General features: G+C 62.9%; 2 protein-coding genes across 5 annotated transcripts; both read right to left on the bottom strand.

The window, feature by feature from the left end:
- Nucleotides 1-668: 668 nt before the first annotated feature.
- Nucleotides 669-6,115, bottom strand: SLC25A44 (solute carrier family 25 member 44). Of its 4 annotated transcripts, none has more exons than XM_065660134.1 (5): nucleotides 6,016-6,114; nucleotides 4,726-4,884; nucleotides 3,922-4,609; nucleotides 2,697-2,824; nucleotides 2,008-2,292 (listed from the first exon to the last, which is right to left on the bottom strand). In XM_065660134.1, exons 3-5 carry the CDS (start codon nucleotides 4,541-4,543, stop codon nucleotides 2,101-2,103), a joined length of 942 nt encoding a protein of 313 aa, XP_065516206.1. In that variant the 5' UTR covers nucleotides 4,544-4,609; nucleotides 4,726-4,884; nucleotides 6,016-6,114; the 3' UTR covers nucleotides 2,008-2,100. The 4 variants fall into 4 exon arrangements, with proteins under 4 accessions (XP_065516204.1, XP_065516205.1, XP_065516206.1 ...); XM_065660135.1 differs by having other exon boundaries at nucleotides 2,282-2,365; XM_065660132.1 differs by lacking the exon at nucleotides 2,697-2,824 and having other exon boundaries at nucleotides 669-2,292; nucleotides 6,016-6,115.
- Nucleotides 6,116-6,399: 284 nt separating this feature from the next.
- Nucleotides 6,400-13,008, bottom strand: SEMA4A (semaphorin 4A). The gene is given in 15 exon segments (XM_065660164.1): nucleotides 6,400-7,372; nucleotides 7,478-7,590; nucleotides 8,132-8,292; nucleotides 8,364-8,479; nucleotides 8,578-8,767; nucleotides 8,963-9,113; nucleotides 9,210-9,376; nucleotides 10,168-10,298; nucleotides 10,376-10,492; nucleotides 10,611-10,719; nucleotides 10,979-11,077; nucleotides 11,177-11,239; nucleotides 11,323-11,342; nucleotides 11,345-11,483; nucleotides 12,654-13,008. Coding segments are annotated over 15 exon segments (2,349 nt in total). The 5' UTR covers nucleotides 12,780-13,008; the 3' UTR covers nucleotides 6,400-6,725.
- Between the last annotated feature and the right edge of the window lie 4,880 nt (nucleotides 13,009-17,888).

Genomic DNA, 17,888 nt, shown 5'->3' with positions numbered 1-17,888 from the left:
TGGAGGGCGTGGTTTATGCAGACAGAAGGCGTGGTCTAGGGGAAGGGGGGGCGTGGTTTATGGGGAAGGGGGCGTGGCCTGGTGCGCAGGACCCGGCTCAGCCCCGGGACGTTGGGAAACGGCTTAAAACGGTCAAAAACGCGGATGCGTTCACCCCCCACCCCGGTTTTAACGCTCCAGGGGCCTTGTCCCGGTGGGCATAAACGCTCCTGAGAGCCCATGCCCCGCCCCCCCCAAGTATTATCCGTCACGGATGAAGCCGAACGCCCAATCCCGACCCGTTCCAAAGGGGATGATGGAGCAAAAGCAGCTCTCCCTTGTCGAGACACCGCTCATAGGAGCCAAGCAGCACCCATCCCATTTGGGAAGCGGGATCGCAGAGCCATGGAGCGGTTTGGGCTGGAAGCGACTCCCCCAAAGCTCACCCAGTCCAAGCCCTGCAATGAGCAAGGGCATCTCCAACCGGAGCGGGTTGTCCACAACCGCATCCATCCTGGCCTCGCCCGGCTCCAAGGGGGTTTGGGCTTGCTCGATCTCCGCAGCTCCCGGTGGCTCCATCCATGTGCTTTTTCCCGGTGTCTTTCCAGCTCCGTGTCCCTGCTTCCTCTCTGCTGGCATTCCCCTCGGAAGGCACAGCATTAAAACCACCAGGCTTTGAGACTCGGGCATCACAACGAAGGTCTCCGGAGTTTATTATCGGTCAGGAACGTCGCTGGTGACGAGGGGAACAGGAAGCTGGAGAACCCCCGCATCCCTGCCGCCATCTCCCCATCGCGCAGAGACTGGGACCGGCACCGCCTCGGAGGTGAGAGCGGGGCTGCCACGCGCTCAGGATGCTCCCTGCACATCCCCTTGGAGCTGCTCTTCCAGAGGGAACCAAGAGCAAAGCGAGAGAGGAGCAGCTGGCAGAGAGCATCACCACGGGGTGACACAACGGGGGCATTAAAAGGCCTTTCCTGCCTCATCCACGGGTACCGCGGCGCTGAGCCCCTCATCCCCAGCAGCGCTGTCCCTGCCGGGGTGGCAAAGGCAGCCAAGAGGCTGGCAGGACCCCCCCCCCCCCCTTGCTCCATGCAGCAGGATCAGTGCGAGCACCCAGAGTTCCAGCAGCAAGAGGATGGGAAGCGCATCCCTTCCCTCTCCGGTGTGAAGCTACCTGGGATGAGCAACCATGGCAAATCAAAGCAACCCCTTGAAGCTCTTCCCTCTTGCTTCATCCCTCGATGGCAAGTTGAAAGGAGCAGGGCTTAAGCGCCACAGTGCAAAAATCAGCCCTGCCCTTCCCAAACAGGAGGAGCAGGATTGCAACATCCAAACGTCTTCATGCCCCATTGCTTCTGATTCAATAGGACCGTGCCCATCGGGCTGGGACTGCAGCAGAAGCCACTCCAAGGCTTCTTCCTTCCCCACTTGGAGCTCAAGCCCCTCTCCTGCTGCTTCCCAACAGCTCCCAAACGCTCCCACCAAGGAAAAGGTGGGAAGGGGCAGCAGCCCCATGTGCTCCCGGTTGAACAAGGCCACAGCACAACCCCTCAGTCCCCCCCCATTCCCCCCCCCCCCCATGATAAAACCGTGAACGAAGACCAGATGCAAAGCACAGACTGAGCATCCAAACAGCTCCGCTCCTGCCCTCGGCTGCCCGGAGGTTGAGGGCCAAGGAACCGTGTTTCGAAGGCGTCCAAAAAGGGGATGCTCCAAGCACCTCCAACGAGGGATGGAGCGGGTCCAGGTCGCTTCCTTCCCCCGGCACAAGTGCAATGAGGAGCGGGGCCGCGAGAGGGCTCTGCTGGAGCGCGGTGCCCTCCCCTCCTCGGGTGCAAGGCTGGGATTAACTCCATGGAGAACCCGGCTTTTGGCTCCATCCAGGGCCGTTTTCCATCTAAACCCACCCCCCCCCCCAATCCCCGGCACGCAGATGGTGCCAGGATGTGCTCCTGGATGGAGCACCAAGGTCGCATCCTGATGCTTCGCAGCAGGGCGCTGGGGGATTTGCTTGCGCTTGTAGTGCGCAACCAGCTTGGAGGCGAAGGAGGAGGCAGCGGCTTCTCCCCCTGGCTTCCATCGGGATGGTCCAATTGGGATACAAAGGAAGGCTCCAATTCACCAGTGCCTTGAATCCACCAGCTCCGGGCGGAGGCTCAGCTTCTTCAGGGTCTCGTAGCCCACCACGATGACGATGGTGGAAGGAGTGGCTGAGATGATGCGGGCCGAGAGGCCCTTGGTCAGCCCCCAGGGCCCTTCCTCTGCCAGGAGCTGCCTGAAGGTCAGGATGATGGAGCTCTTGCCTTCCACCTGCAAAGCCACAGCAAAGCCACCTTCAGCCTCAGCGCGGTCCCAGCGGCCTTGATGTGGGCTCCAGAACTCCCTAAAGGGAGCGGGGGGAAGGAAAGGGAAGAAGCCCTAAAGAGGCAGCAGCCAGTGGGCTTCTTAGCCCTGGCTCCTGCTTCCTCCCCTCTGCTGCCATCAGCTCTGACACTGGAAGGGGCAGATTCAGCCCCTTCAGTGATGCTTTAAGGGGACCTCATGTGGGGCAGCCCAGGTAGGCAAATCCAGCCCCATTAATGCTGGGGGCTAACGAAGCCTTGGGCTAAGCAGGCCAAAAGAGCCTTTGCAAGCAGAGAGAGGAGGAGGCAGCGAGCTGAAAGCGCTGAGGCCAAACCCCCAAGCCCGCATCCTTGCTGGTGCTGAGCTCTCACCTGCACCCGAGCCCTGATGACATCCATGGGGTTGGTGAGCGTTGAAGCCGTGGCAGCCGCAAGGGGCCCCGAGATGGCTTGGAGGAGGAGATGGGGACAGTCCTTAGGAGTCAGGCTGGAGAGTTGCTCTGGGAATGGGAAGGAGCCAAGCATCAGGGCAAGCGGCTGCTTCAGGCCCTCTCCTCCTCCTCCTCCAGACACTAAACCCTAAACCTAACCCTAACCTAACCCCAACCCTAACGATAACCCTAACTTATCAATAACCTAACCCAACCCTAACAATAAACCTAACCTATCCATAACCCTAACATAACCCTAACCATAACCTAACCCTAACCCAACCGTAACCATAACCCTAACCTAACCCTAACCCCTAAACTAACCCTAACCATAACCTAACCCTAATCCAACCCTAACCCTAACCCTAACCTAACCCTAACCCAACCGTAACCCTAACCCTAGCCTTAACCCAACCCTAACCTAACCCGAACCCTAACCCAACCCTAACCCTCCTTCACCCCCAGCGATGTTCTCCACCAGATCAGCCAAGGGCAGGGAGCAATGGGCTCAAGCCCCAGCCCTGCTGGGCAGCCAGGGCAGAAGGAGCTTGCGTGGTCCCAAACCAGAGCATCAAAACACTTCCCCCCCCGCTCCCCACCATCCCGCATCCTTTAAAGCTTTTAGACTCAGGCATGTGTGCACCCAGACCCAGGGAGCACGCTGGGATCCGGCTGGGGGATCCCTAAGGAACACATCCAGCTCATCCCAGGGATTCCCATCTCCCACCCATTCAAGCTGTCCCAAAGCCCCAGCTCCTTTGGGAAGCCCAGAGGCACCGAGCTTAACTCGGTGCAGTTTTACACCCCAAGGCTCCGTGCTCCTTTTACAGCTACAGGAAGCGCAGCACCATCGGCAGACAGAACCATGCAGGATTTGCCCTTCACCCCTGGGCTTTTGCCATAGGGTTTGCGGCTCGAAGAGGCCTTTTTGTCCGCGTGAGCTGGAATTGCACTCGCACAGTGGCTTCCAAGCCCATTGCCATGCAGGAAACCAGCCTTCCATGCAGCAAGCAAGCATTTGGGCTCAATGGAAGAGAAGGTTAAAGCCAACAGCTCCAATGTGTTCCAAGGCTTCCCCCCACCCCAAATCCAATGGATAAAGCAAACCACGCCTGGCCCCCAGCCTCAACGTGAGGGGCTTGTGGGGCGAGCATCCTTCCACTCACCCGCATAGAAGTGGTAGAAGGGCCACCAGACGGCACTGTTGGGGATGTAGGTGAGCAGCGAGGCCACGTAGCCCCTGTAGAAACCTCTGAAGCCATCGGCCTTGAAGATCTGTCCAATGATGTCCTTGGTTTGGCCGAAGACCAAGAGGCCTTTGCCATCCTGGTGGCGCACCTTGAACCTGCCCATGCTCTCGCCTTTCCTCTGCATCATGAGGTGCTGGGAGACGACGTCGATGGGTACCGTGATGCTCTGGGCCACCAGGGATGCCGACCCCCCCGCTACCAGGGACTTGACGGCGTTGTTGTTGGTGTAGCGGGACACGTATTTGCGGGTGAGCTCGTAGGTGGTCACGTAGCACTGGCCCGAGATGAGGGTGAAGGTGTTGACCAAGAAGCCCCGGTAGAGCCCGGCCGTGCCTTCCGTCCGCAGGATCTTCCCAAAGGCGTCGAAAGTGCCCTTGTACAAGCTCTTGCCCTTCTGAACCTGCAAGCGGGTGCGGATGAGGGTGAAGGGGTAAACGCTCACCCGGATCATCATGGTCATGCAGATGCCCAAGACGTAGAACTTGCGCTTGTCCAAGTGCTCCCACTCGATGATGGGGATGTTGCGTTTGTCCTCCATGGCTCCCTGGGAGGGCTGGGATGGTCCAGACCCACCTCAAAAGGGCTCAGCGCAAAGGGGAGGCATCTGGAAGGAGAGATGCTTTGAGGAGGGGATGAAGCACTTCAGGCCCCCTCCTGTCCCCAAAAAGGGGCTGCAGGGAAGCTGGCACGGAGGGGCAGGACAAGGGGAATGGCTTGAACCTGCCGCAGCGGGGATGGAGATGGAGGACGAGCACAGCTCCGATGGCAAGCATCACCTTTGAGCAGGCAGCCAGCAATGCAAGGCGTCACCGAAAGCAGCTCCTCCCCACTCATTCCGGGTTCCTTAGATGCCGGGATGGCCCTTTTCAGTCCCAGGCTCTGGACCAGGAAGGAAAACACAAGTTCCTTGTTGCATTCCCAGATTCCCTGCACATATCAGACCCGTTTTCCCCTTTCCATCCGGATCTTCCAAGCCTGGAAGCCGATGGCAATCAGGGATAGAAACCACCACATCCCCGCTCCCAAACCGCCTTCTCCATGGCCTTGGCAGCATTCAGAGCACCCGGAAGGGGCTCTTCCAGCAGAGCCCTCCTTGCCCCACTGCTCTCCCCATCACCACCAACTGCTGCACCCATTGGGGTGCCTGAAGCAGGTTTGGGATGAGCCCAGCTCCTCGCCGGGTCCAAGCCAAGAGGGAAAAGCATCTCAAAGCATCGACCCAACAGGAAACCCCCAAAACGTCCTTTCCATAGCAAAAAAAAAAGCGGCTAAAAAAGCTGATTTAGGTTAAAAGGACCTTAAAGTCCATCCCGTTTCCCCCCCATCCCCATCTCCCACTGGTACCTCCAAGTACTTGGGGGGGGGGGGGGGATGGATGCAACCGCAACCGCTGCTGCGTTCCCACTGCTCTACAGCACCCAGCTTCAATCTCCACACGACCCCCCCCCCATTTTACCCCCTTTTTCCCCATCCAAACCCGTTTTGCTTGCGCTGTACCTAAACCCGACGCTTTGCGACGCACAAACGGGCTCTTTGTGCGGCCCTGGCCGAGGAGCCGTCCTGCCCGGCATACTAATGGCGAGCATCCCAAGGCTTTTCCAAGCCCCCCCCCCTCCCCGTTGCCCTGGTGCCGGTGGCGATGCTCTCCAAGGGGAAAGCTCCCTCCCCATCGCCCTCAGCCCGGCAAGGCCGCGGCTCCCGGCCTCCATCCCTCTGCAAGCCAAGCGGAGCAGCCTCACGCTGCACCCCAAAATCACCCCCGAGGGCGAACGGGAGGCCTCGGGCCCCGGCCCCGCTCAAGGTCACTGCGCGGAGCCCCACGGCCCCGGTTGCACGGCGCTGCCATGGCCCGTGTGTGTGTGCCCCCCCCCCCTCAACGGGGCTCTATCCGGTACCAACCCGCTCCCCCCCCCCCCCGGCTTGCCCGCACCGGGTGCTCCCCATCAGGGCCCCCCCCCCCCACTCCCGGTACCCCCCCCCCACTCCCGGTGCCCCCCTCCTCCTCCTCACCCCACGGCCGCTCCGCCACCCGGTCCCTCAGCTCCCCTCCGCCCCATGGCGGACACCGGCCGGAAATGAAGTGCGCCGGCGCGGAGCCCCGTAACCAATCAGAACCAGGGAGGCGGAGCCATCTTGGAAAAGGGCTGAAGCAGCGCCGGAAGAGAGCCGTTCACCGGTACTTCTGCCCTTAGTAAAGATGGCGGCGCCCAGGGGAGGAGCTGCAGACGGGATGGAATACGCATGCGTAAAGCACGACGCCCTCCTCCCTCCCTCTTCCTCTTCTTAAAGGGCCAGCGCCGGATTCCAGCTCTGCACCCAACGTTGGAGATGCTCCTTGAACACGCACCCCCCCACCCCTCGTGTTGCACCAGGCGGGGGGGGGGGGGGGGGAGCTTTTCGTTCCTTTTTGTGTTTAATACAAAACATCAAATATACAAAGAAAAGGGAAATTTACAGCTTCCAAAATAGCGGCTCGAGGGGGGCTCCATCCCCACCATGGCTATGGGGCAGAGCCATGGGGTAACCCCCCCCCGCCCCATTGCTCAGCACCCAGGGTTGCACATGGGGGCACTTGTTCCATAGGGTGGCACTAACGGCACTGTCCCCCATCCCTGTGCCCCCCCCCCCCCATCCCATCCCATCCCACCCCAAAACATCACCTCGGGTGTGTTAAATTAACCCCAAACCCTTCACATTCACCCCAAAACCCCCCCCTCCTCTCATTGCGATGGCACCGTCACGCCGGGGACACGGAGCCTGTCGTTACCAGCATCCTTGTCCCCATCGAGCTGCACGCAGCACGGGTGGGAGCCTTCATCCTCCTCCTCTTCCTCCTCCTCCTCCTCCTCCTCCGTGGTGCCTCCCGGTGCCAGGCGCTCCGCGGTGCCCCCGTTGAGAGGCACCTTCTCCCCTCGCTGCCTTGGGGGGCTTTGGGGTGCGCTGCACCCCCGAACCTTGCTCCTGGCTTTGAGCTGGTCGTGGTAGGCAACGAGAGCCAAGCAGGCTGCCGCGGCCAGGGTCACCACCAGCAGCACGGTGACGGTGACGAACTCGGGCCAGTACAAGCGGGGAGGAGAAGCCTCGGAGCCCCGGGGCAGCCCGGCCTCAGCCAGCCCGTCCGGGACCGGGGCATCCCCACCGGGGTCCCGCAGTTGGTAATGAGCCACGGTCCATGTGTACCCGTTCTCGCTGGCCTGGCACTTGTAGGTGCCCGCTGTGCCCCGCTGCATGATGACAACGAGCGTGTGGCCGGGCAGCAACGCCGTGGACCCTCGGGCACCGTCGGGATGCTCCCAGTGGTAGGTGGCCAGCGCCGAGGGATGGGGACAGGGCAGGCGGACCACGGCGTTGAGAGGAGGGGTGAGCCCTGTTTGGGGGGGGGGGGGGGAAGAAGAGGGGGACAATGGGGTGATGGGGGCCGCATCCTGCGTGCGCATCCTCAGCCTCATCCCTTAGGGTGCCCACACTCAACTCTCTGCGGAGGGCGGCTCCGGTGCTCCCCATGCGCGGGGCATGGCCGCGTTCCGGCCACCGTGGCACAGGGGGGCCGGGTTCCCCTCCTCGATGTCCTGCAGCCAATGGCTCCTGCGGTGGGACAGTGGGGTCAGCAGTGGGGATGGTGGGATGGGGTGGGATGAAGGGAGCTTCAAGCTCACCCAGGTCCATGGGCAGGGGCACCTTCCACTAGAGCGGGATGCTCCAAGCCGCAGGCTTGGACCCTGCCAGGGATGGAGCGTCCAAACCTCCTCCATTCAACCCATCCCAGTGTCCCAGCACCCTCCCAGGGAAGAGCATCTGCTCCAGATCCCATCTCCATCCCCGCTCTGGCAGGTTAAAGCCATTCCCCTTGTCCTGCCCCTCCATCCCTGCATCCCAAGCCCCTCTCCGTGTTTCCTGCACCCCTTTAGGCACAGGAGCTGCTTTAAGGTCTCCCCACAAGGAACTGACCCAGCCCAGCTCCCTCAGCCTGGCTCCTATGGGATCTGCTCCAGCCCCACTCCATCGGCTCCACATCCCCCTTGTGCTGCAGGATGCGGGGTGGGGGGTCCCATAGAAGGGCAGGATCCCCTTCCATGACCCCTGCTCTCGCTCCACATCCCCTTTCCCCCCCTTCATCCCGGCTCACGTGTCCTGGGCGCTGCGGATGGGCTGGCAGGAGCCCCGGGCGCTGTCCCAGCCGCAGTAGGGGTCCCGCGCCAGCACGCACTCGGCACAGCTCCGGTGCAGGCTGCAGTTGGCCACGGGCACCTGGAGGACTCCACCGGAGTAACCCACGTAGAGGATGCCCTACGGAGGGCAAGGAACAGGATTGAGCCCATCCCGGCTTTGGGGCCGGTTCTTACCCCATCCCCTTGTACCTTCCCCGGTGCCAACAGCAGGTTCTTCACCGGCTCCGGCGTTCCGAAGAGCTGGATGCTCTCCACGATGTGCGGAGCTCCGGGCAGCTCCACGGCTTTGTGCAGGAACCCGTCCGCTGTGGGGCACAAAGGGGGGATCACCGGGGGGGGGGGGGGGTGGTGTTTGGCAAGAGGGGGGGGGGACCCCGGTGCGGGTACCCCCACATCAACCCACCGGTGGCCAGGAACAGGAGGCGGTAGCTGGTCCCCGAGGCACCGCGGGTCTCGTCCACCGCGATGCGGGTGTAGGTGACGTCCGTCCTCACCAGCAGCGGCCGGCCCCGGGTGGGTACCACGGTGCCGTCCATCAGGAAATGGTCCTTCATGAAGGTGAGGGCTTTGTCAGAGGAGGGACCCATGGAGCACTATGGGGAGAGAGGAGGCAGCGCTGATGCACGGGATGGAGGGGGGGGGACGGGATGCAGCATCACTGGGTGCGATGGGACCTTCCCCCTTTTTGCCCTCATTCCCATCGCTCTCATTCCCTGCAAACTGCAGTGGCAAAACCCTTCCCATCGGGAGCAGCAGCATCCCCAGGGATGGGGCCTTGTCCCACTCACGCTGCCCGGCCGGGGGCTCACGTCGGGGCCGCCATAGACGGTCCAGCGGGAGCTCTCCTTGTTCAGCTCCTTGTATTTGCCCTCGAAGACCTCCTCCAGCGCCTCATGGCTGTAGGCGCAGACGGCGGCGCTGCCCTCCCTGCCCGCCTGCCTGCGGGGATAGGATGGGGTCCATGGGTGCTGGCATCCACAGCAGCACCCATGGGTGCCGGCACCAACGGTAGCACCCATGGGTGCCGGCACTCACCACTGCGAGGTGAAGACGGCGTAGACGTCGGCGCCGCCGGGCCGGGGCAGGGCGAAGGCGTGATGGATGACGTTGAAGGGGAAGTGGCCGGGCTGGGAGCAGAGCAGCTGAGCCTTGAGGAACGTGGTCCACTTCTTCTGCAGCACCTTGTCCCCACCGACATCGCTCTGAGGGTGATGGAGATGGAGATGGGGGGGGTCAGCACCGGGGTGGCAGGAGCTGGGTACCCACGTTGTCATCTGCTATCATTGTCCTCCATTGTCATCATCCAACATCCTCCTCCTCCATTACCCTCTTTCACCATCGTCCTCCTCCATCATCATCCTCCATCATCATCCTCCATCATCGTTATCCTCCATCATTGCCATCCTCCATCATCCTCCTCCTCCATCCTCCTCCCCATCATCCTCCTCCCCATCATCCTCCTCCATCATAGTCTTCCATCATAGTCTTCCAACATCCTCCCCCACCATCATCCTCCCCCATCATCATCCTTCCCATCATCCTCCTCCTTCATCATCCTCCTCCATCATCCCCCTCCATCATCCCCTTCCATCATCCCCCTCCATCATCCTTCTCCATCATCATCATCCTCCATCCCCCTCCACCATCATCCCCCTCCTCCATCACCCTCCTCCTCCATCCCCCTCCATCATCCCCCTCCATCCTCCTCCTCCATCCCCCTCCTCCATCATCCCCCTCCATCTTCCTCCTCCATCCCTCTCCATCATCCTCCTCTATCATCCTCCATCATCCCCCTCCTCCATCCTCCTCTATTCTCCTCCATCATCCCCCTCCTCCATCCTCCTCTATTCTCCTCCATCCTCCTCCTCCATCCTCCTCCTCCATCCCCCCCCATCCTCCCCCTCCATCCCCACTGCTGAAGGGGGCTACAAGGACACAGGAGAGGCCCCTTCCCCCGGGACCGTCGCCCCCGGCCCAGGGGCCCCGCTCCCACCTTGCAGACCCGCGCCACGCGCGGCACCAGGAGCCGCTCGAAGAAGTCGAACTCCTCGGCGCTCTCCTCGAAGAAGAAGTAGACTTTGTCATCCCCGGGGATGCTGAAGGAGGCCACGAAGGCAGCGTCGGCTGTGGGGCAGCGGGTGAGGAGCTGGCGGTGCCACCGCTCCATGGGGGTTATCCCTAGGGTTATCCCCTTGGCTCACCCGAAAGCCAGCGCAGGAACGCGTCCGTCTTGAGCAGGGTCCTGCTGCCCAGCGAGCGGGAGATGATGGGCTCGTTGCCTTGGAAGTTGTTCATGGTGCCGGCGTAGAGCTCCCCGTCTGCATGGGGACACCGGGATCCAACCCCCCCCACACACACACACCAGCTCCGTTCTCCATCACCCTGCATCCCACCCATGGGTGCGCACCCATAGGGGACACCGGGCCCCGTACTCACCCACCAGCAGGGCCGTGTAGGTGTGCTGCGGGTCGAAGGGGCATTGGCCCTTCCCATCCAGGAGGGGTTGTCCTCTGCTGCTGGTCACCAGCGTGAAGTTCTCCAGGAGCTGTGGGGATGGGGGGGGGGGGGGAAGGATCAGGCCCAAAGGGGCACAGAAGCAGCTGTGGGGTCCCTGGGCAAGTGGGGAAACTGAGGCAGGGGCAAGCCTGAGGGACCCCAAAACCAGGGCTTCACCACCTCCATCCAGGGCTTCTACAACCGCAATGATGGGGAGGCACAGGGGGTGTCCCGGGATGCACTGAAGCTCCAACCCCCCCATCCCGCAGGATTCGGGGTCCCCATCCTCATCTATGGGGCCCACTCACGATGTAGGTGCAGGCAGGGCTGAAGGCGTAGGTCCCACACACATAGAGATGGGTCTGGTTCAGGGGTACCAGCACCCGGATGAAGTTGAAGCACTCGGTCTGCATTGGGGGGGGGGGAACAGGAAGAAGTAGGGGGGGTTGAGCACCCCATAACCCCTATGGCCCCCCCCCCCCCGAAGCCCCATGGTGCGGTCCCACCTCTTGGCTCTTCTTCTTGAAAGCGCACTGGGAGGCTTTGTCGGCCGTGGGGCCCCACGTTATCTATGGGAGGGATGGGAGATGAGGGGGGGGGGGGGAAACTGAGGCAGGGGAGCCAAGGGCATCCCGTGGCCGCTGCTGCTCACCGAGGCCTGGGCGCGGATGTGCCGGCGGTGCCGACGGCGAGGGCCAGCACCCGGTCCCGTGCGCCCACGTACAGCTCCTCCTCATCCTCGCGCAGGAGGAAGATGTCGTAGTGCGAGACGTTGGCCTGGCTGAAGTGGGTCAGGGTCCGACGGGGGTCCCCCTGGGCAAAGAGAAAGGACGGGGGGGTGATGGTGATGAGAGCCAAAAGAGGTGCTGGGTACCACCGCGGAGCCCGGATGCGGCAGCGCCGGAGCGGAGGGGATGCGGCAGCTCCCGTGTTGGCAATGGGCTCCGCTGCTTCCTCCGTGCTTTCCCCCAGCACCGTTCCCCCTCTAGGTCCTGCTGCAGGGTCCCCCAGCCCCCTTCATTGTCCCTATGGGGCTGCGAGCGCTGCCCGTGCCCATGGCCATGGGGTGATGCTCGTCCAGGGGCATCCGTCACCCCAATGGGGATGAATTGGGGGGGGTGTTCTGGGCATCCATCACCCCAATGGGGATGAATTGGAGGGGTGTTCTGGGGCATCCATCACCCCAGTGGGGATGAATTGGGGGGGGTGTTCTGGGGCATCCATCACCCCAGTGGGGATGAATTGGGGGGATGTTCTGGGGCATCCATCACCCCAGTGGGGATGAATTGGGGGGATGTTCTGGGGCATCCATCACCCCAGTGGGGATGAATGGGGGGGGTGTTCTGTGGCATCCATCACCCCAGTGGGGGATGAATTGGGGGGGATGTTCTGGGGCATCCAATCATCCCAATGGGGATGAACTGGGGGGGGTGGGGGGTATTCTGGGGCGTCCATCACCCCAATGGGAATGAATTGAGGGGGGGGTGGTCAAGCCCTCCCTGGTGCCCTCAAGCTTCTTGTTGGCCCCATCAGTGCAGGGGGGCAGGGAGCGAGCAGAGGGAAGTGCTGCACTTCTCGTAATGGCTGCATGGGGAAGTGGAAGTGGCAACAAGGCCGCGGGCCATGGTGGGGGGCACCGAAGTCTTTGCTTTGGGACTGGGGTCCCCCCCCCGCTGGGGTGCCACTCAGCATCCCCCTCCCAAAGGGGTTTGGGTACCAAACAGCCTCACCCCCATCGGTGCCCTTTGCATCACCCTTGGTGCCACCCCGTTGTGGTACCCAGGACGCCCCAGCGCCGTCACCACCTTCCCAACACGATGGGGGCCAGCCCATGGATGGATCCCAGCCCAAGGAGTGGAAGTTGTCCCTGGAGGGGTTTTAAGGTCCCTGCATCCCAACCCATCCCATGGCCCCCTGATGCCGATGGTGCCCCCCCCCCCCCTCCCCAACCCATCCGCATCCCTCTCCCTGCCCTCTCTCACCGCTGTGGAAGGTGGAGCGGGGCCGGGGCTCGGCGCAGAGCAGCGCAACCGGTACCAGCAGGGCCCAGAGCAGGCGCAGGGAGTTGGGGGGCAGCGGGGGAGCCCCCATGGAGCGTCCCGGCACCATCCCTGCGGGAAGGACGAGGGATCAGGGCCCGGCGGCCGCCCGCCCCCAAGGGAGGAAATGACACGAGGGGGAACCAGCACCAGGCGCGGGGGGGGGGGGGGGAACCATGGGGCCCAAAGGCATCGAGCCACGTGTGACCCCCCAAGTGTGGGGCAGAGAGTCCCGTTGGGCACCGGCGGTGCCATCCCCGTGTGGCTCCATCAGTTGGCTTCCAGAGGAGGGTGTTTGGGTCTAAACCACGGAAACGCCCCCCCCCCCAACCTCCTCCAGCTCTTTTTGCCCCTCTTGATGGAAGCAACAGGGAAAAAGCCCCCCCAAAACACACACGCAATGGGGCTGGACCCTGTCCCCACAAACAGCTCCATGGAGCTCAGCATCCCCCCCCCCCCCAACTTCCAAACAGCTCCTGGAGGACCCCCTGGTCCCTTTGGAGCAGGCACCGCGTCCCCATGGAGCAGCGTTACCTCTGGGGCGGGCGAGGACCGAGCCGCTTCACCTCCAGCCCTGCACCATCACCATCACCCTCACCCCGGAGCGGGGGATGCGGCCAGAAGCGGCCCCCGGCCCCATGCCCGTTGCTGGTCCCGGTACGGAGCTCCCGGTACGGGGCTCCCGGCGCAGTCGGGGCCCGGGCCCAGCCCGGCAGCGCCTGCAGGAACCAGAAAGTCCTGCTGGAAGGGGACGAGCCTCAGCCTGCTCCGCGCCCGCCCTGCGGAGCCCGGCGGAGGGAGCCGGGATGGGAGCTGCTGCTCCGCCCGCTGCGATGGGGCGGGGGGGGGGGGGGGGGGGGGGGGGAGTCCCAGAGCCCACGGGCCCCGCTGGGTTTGGGGTGAGGGGGGAGCAAAGGGGGCCTGTTGAGAGGCGCTCCTGAGAGTGGGACCATGGGGCTGGGCATGGCCCCGTGAAACAGAGCCGTGGGGCTGGGCATTAACCCCTGAAACAGAGCCATGGGGCTGGGCATTGCCCCATGAAACAGAGCCATGGGGCTGGGCATTAACCCCTGAAACAGAGCCATGGGGCTGGGCATTAACACCTAGAACAGAGCCATGGGGCTGAGCATCATCCCCTAAGACGGAGTCATGGGTCTGAGCATCACCCTTAAAACAGCGCCATGGGGCTGGACATTAGCCCCTTAAACAATGCCATGGGGCTGGGCATCACCCCTTAAAACAGAGCCATGGGGCTGGGCATTGCCCCCTGAAACAGAGCCATGGGGCTGGGCATTAACCCCTGAAACAGAGCCATGGGGCTGGGCATCATCCCCTAAAACAGAGCCATGGGGCTGGATATTGCCCCCCACGAACCAGAGCTCGGGGCAGGCTCCATCCTCCAACCCAGGCATCTCCGGGGCAAGGAACCCCCTGCAACCACCGCCCTGGAGCTGCCCCCAAGGCCAGAGCCACATCCGAGCCCCCCAATACCCGGCTCCGGGTTCATCCTGCCCTGGCCGTGCCTCCTTACCCACATCCCCCAGGGCCAGCATCCGGCCTCAGGGCCCCCGGAGGGCAGCGCTGCCGCCAGCACCTCGCTTGGCTGGGACAGAAAGCTCCTTGTGAGCACTCAAAGTAGGTTACTCTGCCCCTTGGGGACACCCGGAGCCTCGGACCGGCCCCATTGTTCTGCCCTGGGCCGGAGCCACCGGGGCCTCCGGAGGGGGACGAGGGATGGCAAAAGGGAGGAAGAGGCTCCTCGGTGAGGCTGAAGGCTCTGGGGGGCCATGGTGGGGCTGAGGGTGTTGTTGTCCCCCCACCACGGTCTGGTACAGGGTGGGAGCTGCTCCAGGAGCTCCATCCCAGCCCTGGCCCTCATCCTGTCTGGATCCAAAGTGTGAGAGCAGGGCCCGTATGGACACGAAAGCCGCGCTGGATGGGATTTGGAAGCGAGCATCACTCAATGCTGGGATAGTTTGGTTGGCGCTGGTGCTTTTGGCATCACCGTGGCTCCGTGGGTCCCCTCTCCACCTTCCCTCCAAGGCCAGGGAATGCTGTGCTGCCAACAAGCACACGTCCTCCTCCCATCAAGCTGCGCCAGGATGGAGCCAGACCCAGGCCAAGTGCTCAGCAAGGGACCATTGAGGTCCCAACCTCTGCCTGTGCCATAGAACAGAACCACAGCGAGGCCTGGGTTGAAGGGAGCTTAAATCCCAGCTCCAACCACCTGCTGTGGGCAGGGACACCTTCCACTAGTACAGGTTGTTCCAAACCCCATCCATCCTGGCCAGGATGGGACATGTCACCCCTCAGGAGCATCCCTGTGGAATGGGGAGGTGCTGGGATGCTTCCAACACCCAGGAACAACCTTAACCCCCCCCAGAGCCTGGGCAGGAGGAGGAGTGGGGGAGATGGAAAGCGAAGAATGGGAGATGGAAAGCAAAGGATGGGAGATGGAACGCAAAGGATGGGAGATGGAAAGCAAAGGATGCACTAAGGATATGGGAGGATGCAGGGGAGGAATCTGGGGAAGAACAGATGGGGAGGGATTCAAGAGGTGGGGAATGCAAAGGGTGGGGATAGAAAGAGGTAGGAGGATGCACAGGAGGGAATCGGGTAGAGGAGGGATGCGAGGGGATGCGCGGAGATGTGGGATGAAGGGGGGGGGATGCTGCCAAGCGGGATGCAGGGAAGCGATGCCCGAGGCTGGGACCTGGGGCTCTTTGTCCCCGCCCGGCAGCACCAGAGCGGTCTTGGGGGGGGGTGGGGTGGTCCCGGAGCCCATCCCCGCTATCGCGGCCGCCCGCAGCCCCCTCGGAGCCCCGGTCCCGGTGCGCGGCGGTACCGACCTGCGGCAGCCCAGGGCCGGGCTGGAGGGAGCATCCCCGGGGCCGCCGGATGCTGCTGCTCACGTCGCCATGGCAACGGCTCGGGGCGGCCACACGGGCGGACACGCGTGTCCACGGTACATGTGTGACCGCGCACACAGGCACACGTGTGCTGCGGGGGGGGGGGGGGCCACGAGCAGCGCAGACACCCCCGAGCAGCCCCCCTCTTAATCCCCCCCCCCCCAGCTCTGGACACCCCATAACTGCATCACTTTGCTCTGCCCCTGTTTGTAGCATCTGCACCGCATTCCTGCATCCCCATCCTTGTACCCCCCTATCCACACTGCATCCCTGAATCCCATCCCTGAACTCCTCTATCCACACTGCACCCCTGAATCCCATCCTTGTACCCCCTATCCACACTGCATCCCTGAATCCCATCGCTGAATCTCATCCCTGAACTCCTCTATCCACACTGCATCCCTGAATCCTATCCCTGCACCCCGCTATCCACACTGCATCCCTGAATCCCATCCCTGCACCCCCCTATCCACACTGCATCCCTGAATCCCATTCCTGCACCCCCCTATCCACACTGCATCCCTGAATCCCATCCCTGCACCCCCCTATCCACACTGCATCCCTGAATCGATCCCTGCACCCCCCTATCCACACTGCATCCCTGAATCGATCCCTGCACCCCCCTATCCACACTGCATCCCTGAATCCCATCCCTGCACCCCCCTATCCACACTGCATCCCTGAATCGATCCCTGCACCCCCCTATCCACACTGCATCCCTGAATCCCATCCTTGCACCCCCCTATCCACACTGCATCCCTGAATCCCATCCCTGCACCCCCCTATCCACACTGCATCCCTGAATCCCATCCTTGCACCCCCCTATCCACACTGCATCCCTAGACCCTCATTCCCACTCTTGGACCAATCGTGCTGGTTTGGGGGGGGGTGTCCCCAGAGGGGGTTCATGTCCCACCAGCAGGGCCCCATCCTGAGCACCCCCCAGCACCCCACTTCGCTCAATGGCACTTCCCGTGAGGGGAAGTTTGCCCTGATCCCACTTCCCCCTCCCAGAGCCCCCAAACAGGATCCTGCCTCCACCACTTCCTCAATGCACATCCCTATGAGAGTCCCTTATCCCCAGCCTGGACCACGCACAAGGCACCCCAACCCCGAAAGCATCAGGCCTGGAACGAGCCCATCCAGGAGCCCCTTTCCCCCCCACCTTTACCTGCTCCCCACTTCCCAATGCTCCGCAGCCTTTGCCTGGGATCCGTAAGGAGCTTGTGCCTCGTGCCTTGGAGGCTTAACCAAAGCCATGGGGATGCGGAGCCTGCCCCGGCCCCATCCCACCCCAAGCAATGAGACCTCATCCCCCCCCACTTCCCCCCCCCCCACTGTTGGTCCCCTATGGGTGCCCCATCACAAGCAGCACCTTAGGGTGCAGCCTTAGGGGGTGGCAGCGGCCGCAAGCTCCCATCCTAAAGCACCCTTGGGATTAGCAGGGAGACCTGACCTTAATCCCACCGGGCACGCAGGGGCCTGGAGGGGGCCGCTATGGGGCTGCTGCCCCCCCCCCCCCCCCCACTGCCAGATGTGCCGAGCATCCCTGGCTCCATCCCAGCCCCACGGCTGCTCCGAGGCTCTCGGTGCAGAGACCCAGGCGCTTGGTGCACGGGGGCCCCGTTTCCATCCTGGCACCCACCATGGGGGGAGCCAGGGGCTGGGCGCAGGGAGCTGGAGGACCCCCAAGCCCTGTGCGTGGTCCTCGTGGGCTGGGTGAGGTGCCATGGGCCCTACATGGGCTGTACATGGGCTGGGCAAGGTCTATATGGGATGTGCAAGGTCTATATGGGATGTGTGGGGTCCCCATGGGCCCTACATGGGCTGTACATGGCCTATGTAAGGTGCCAATGGGGCTGTGCAAGGTGCCAATGGGGCTGTGCAAGGTCTATAAGGGATGTGTGGGGTCCCCATGGGCTGTGCAAGGTGCCAATGGAGCTGTGCAAGGTCTATATGGGATGTGTGGGGTCCCCATGAGCCCTACATGGGCTGTACATGGGCTGCGCAAGGTCTATATGGGATGTGCAAGGTCTATATGGGATGTGTGGGGTCCCCATGGGCCCTACATGGGCTGTACATGGGCTGTGCAAGGTGCCAATGGGGCTGTGCAAGGTCTATATGGGATGTGCAAGGTCTATGTGGGATGTGTGGGGTCCCCATGGGCCCTACGTGGGCTGTACATGGGCTGTGCAAGGTGCCAATGGGGCTGTGCAAGGTGCCAATGGGGCTGTGCAAGGTGCCAATGGGGCTGTGCAAGGTCTATATGG

Source organism: Lathamus discolor, chromosome 24 (assembly GCF_037157495.1).
Source record: "Lathamus discolor isolate bLatDis1 chromosome 24, bLatDis1.hap1, whole genome shotgun sequence".
NCBI classification, from domain to species: domain Eukaryota; kingdom Metazoa; phylum Chordata; class Aves; order Psittaciformes; family Psittacidae; genus Lathamus; species Lathamus discolor.
This window is presented reverse-complemented; position numbering and strand designations above follow the sequence as displayed.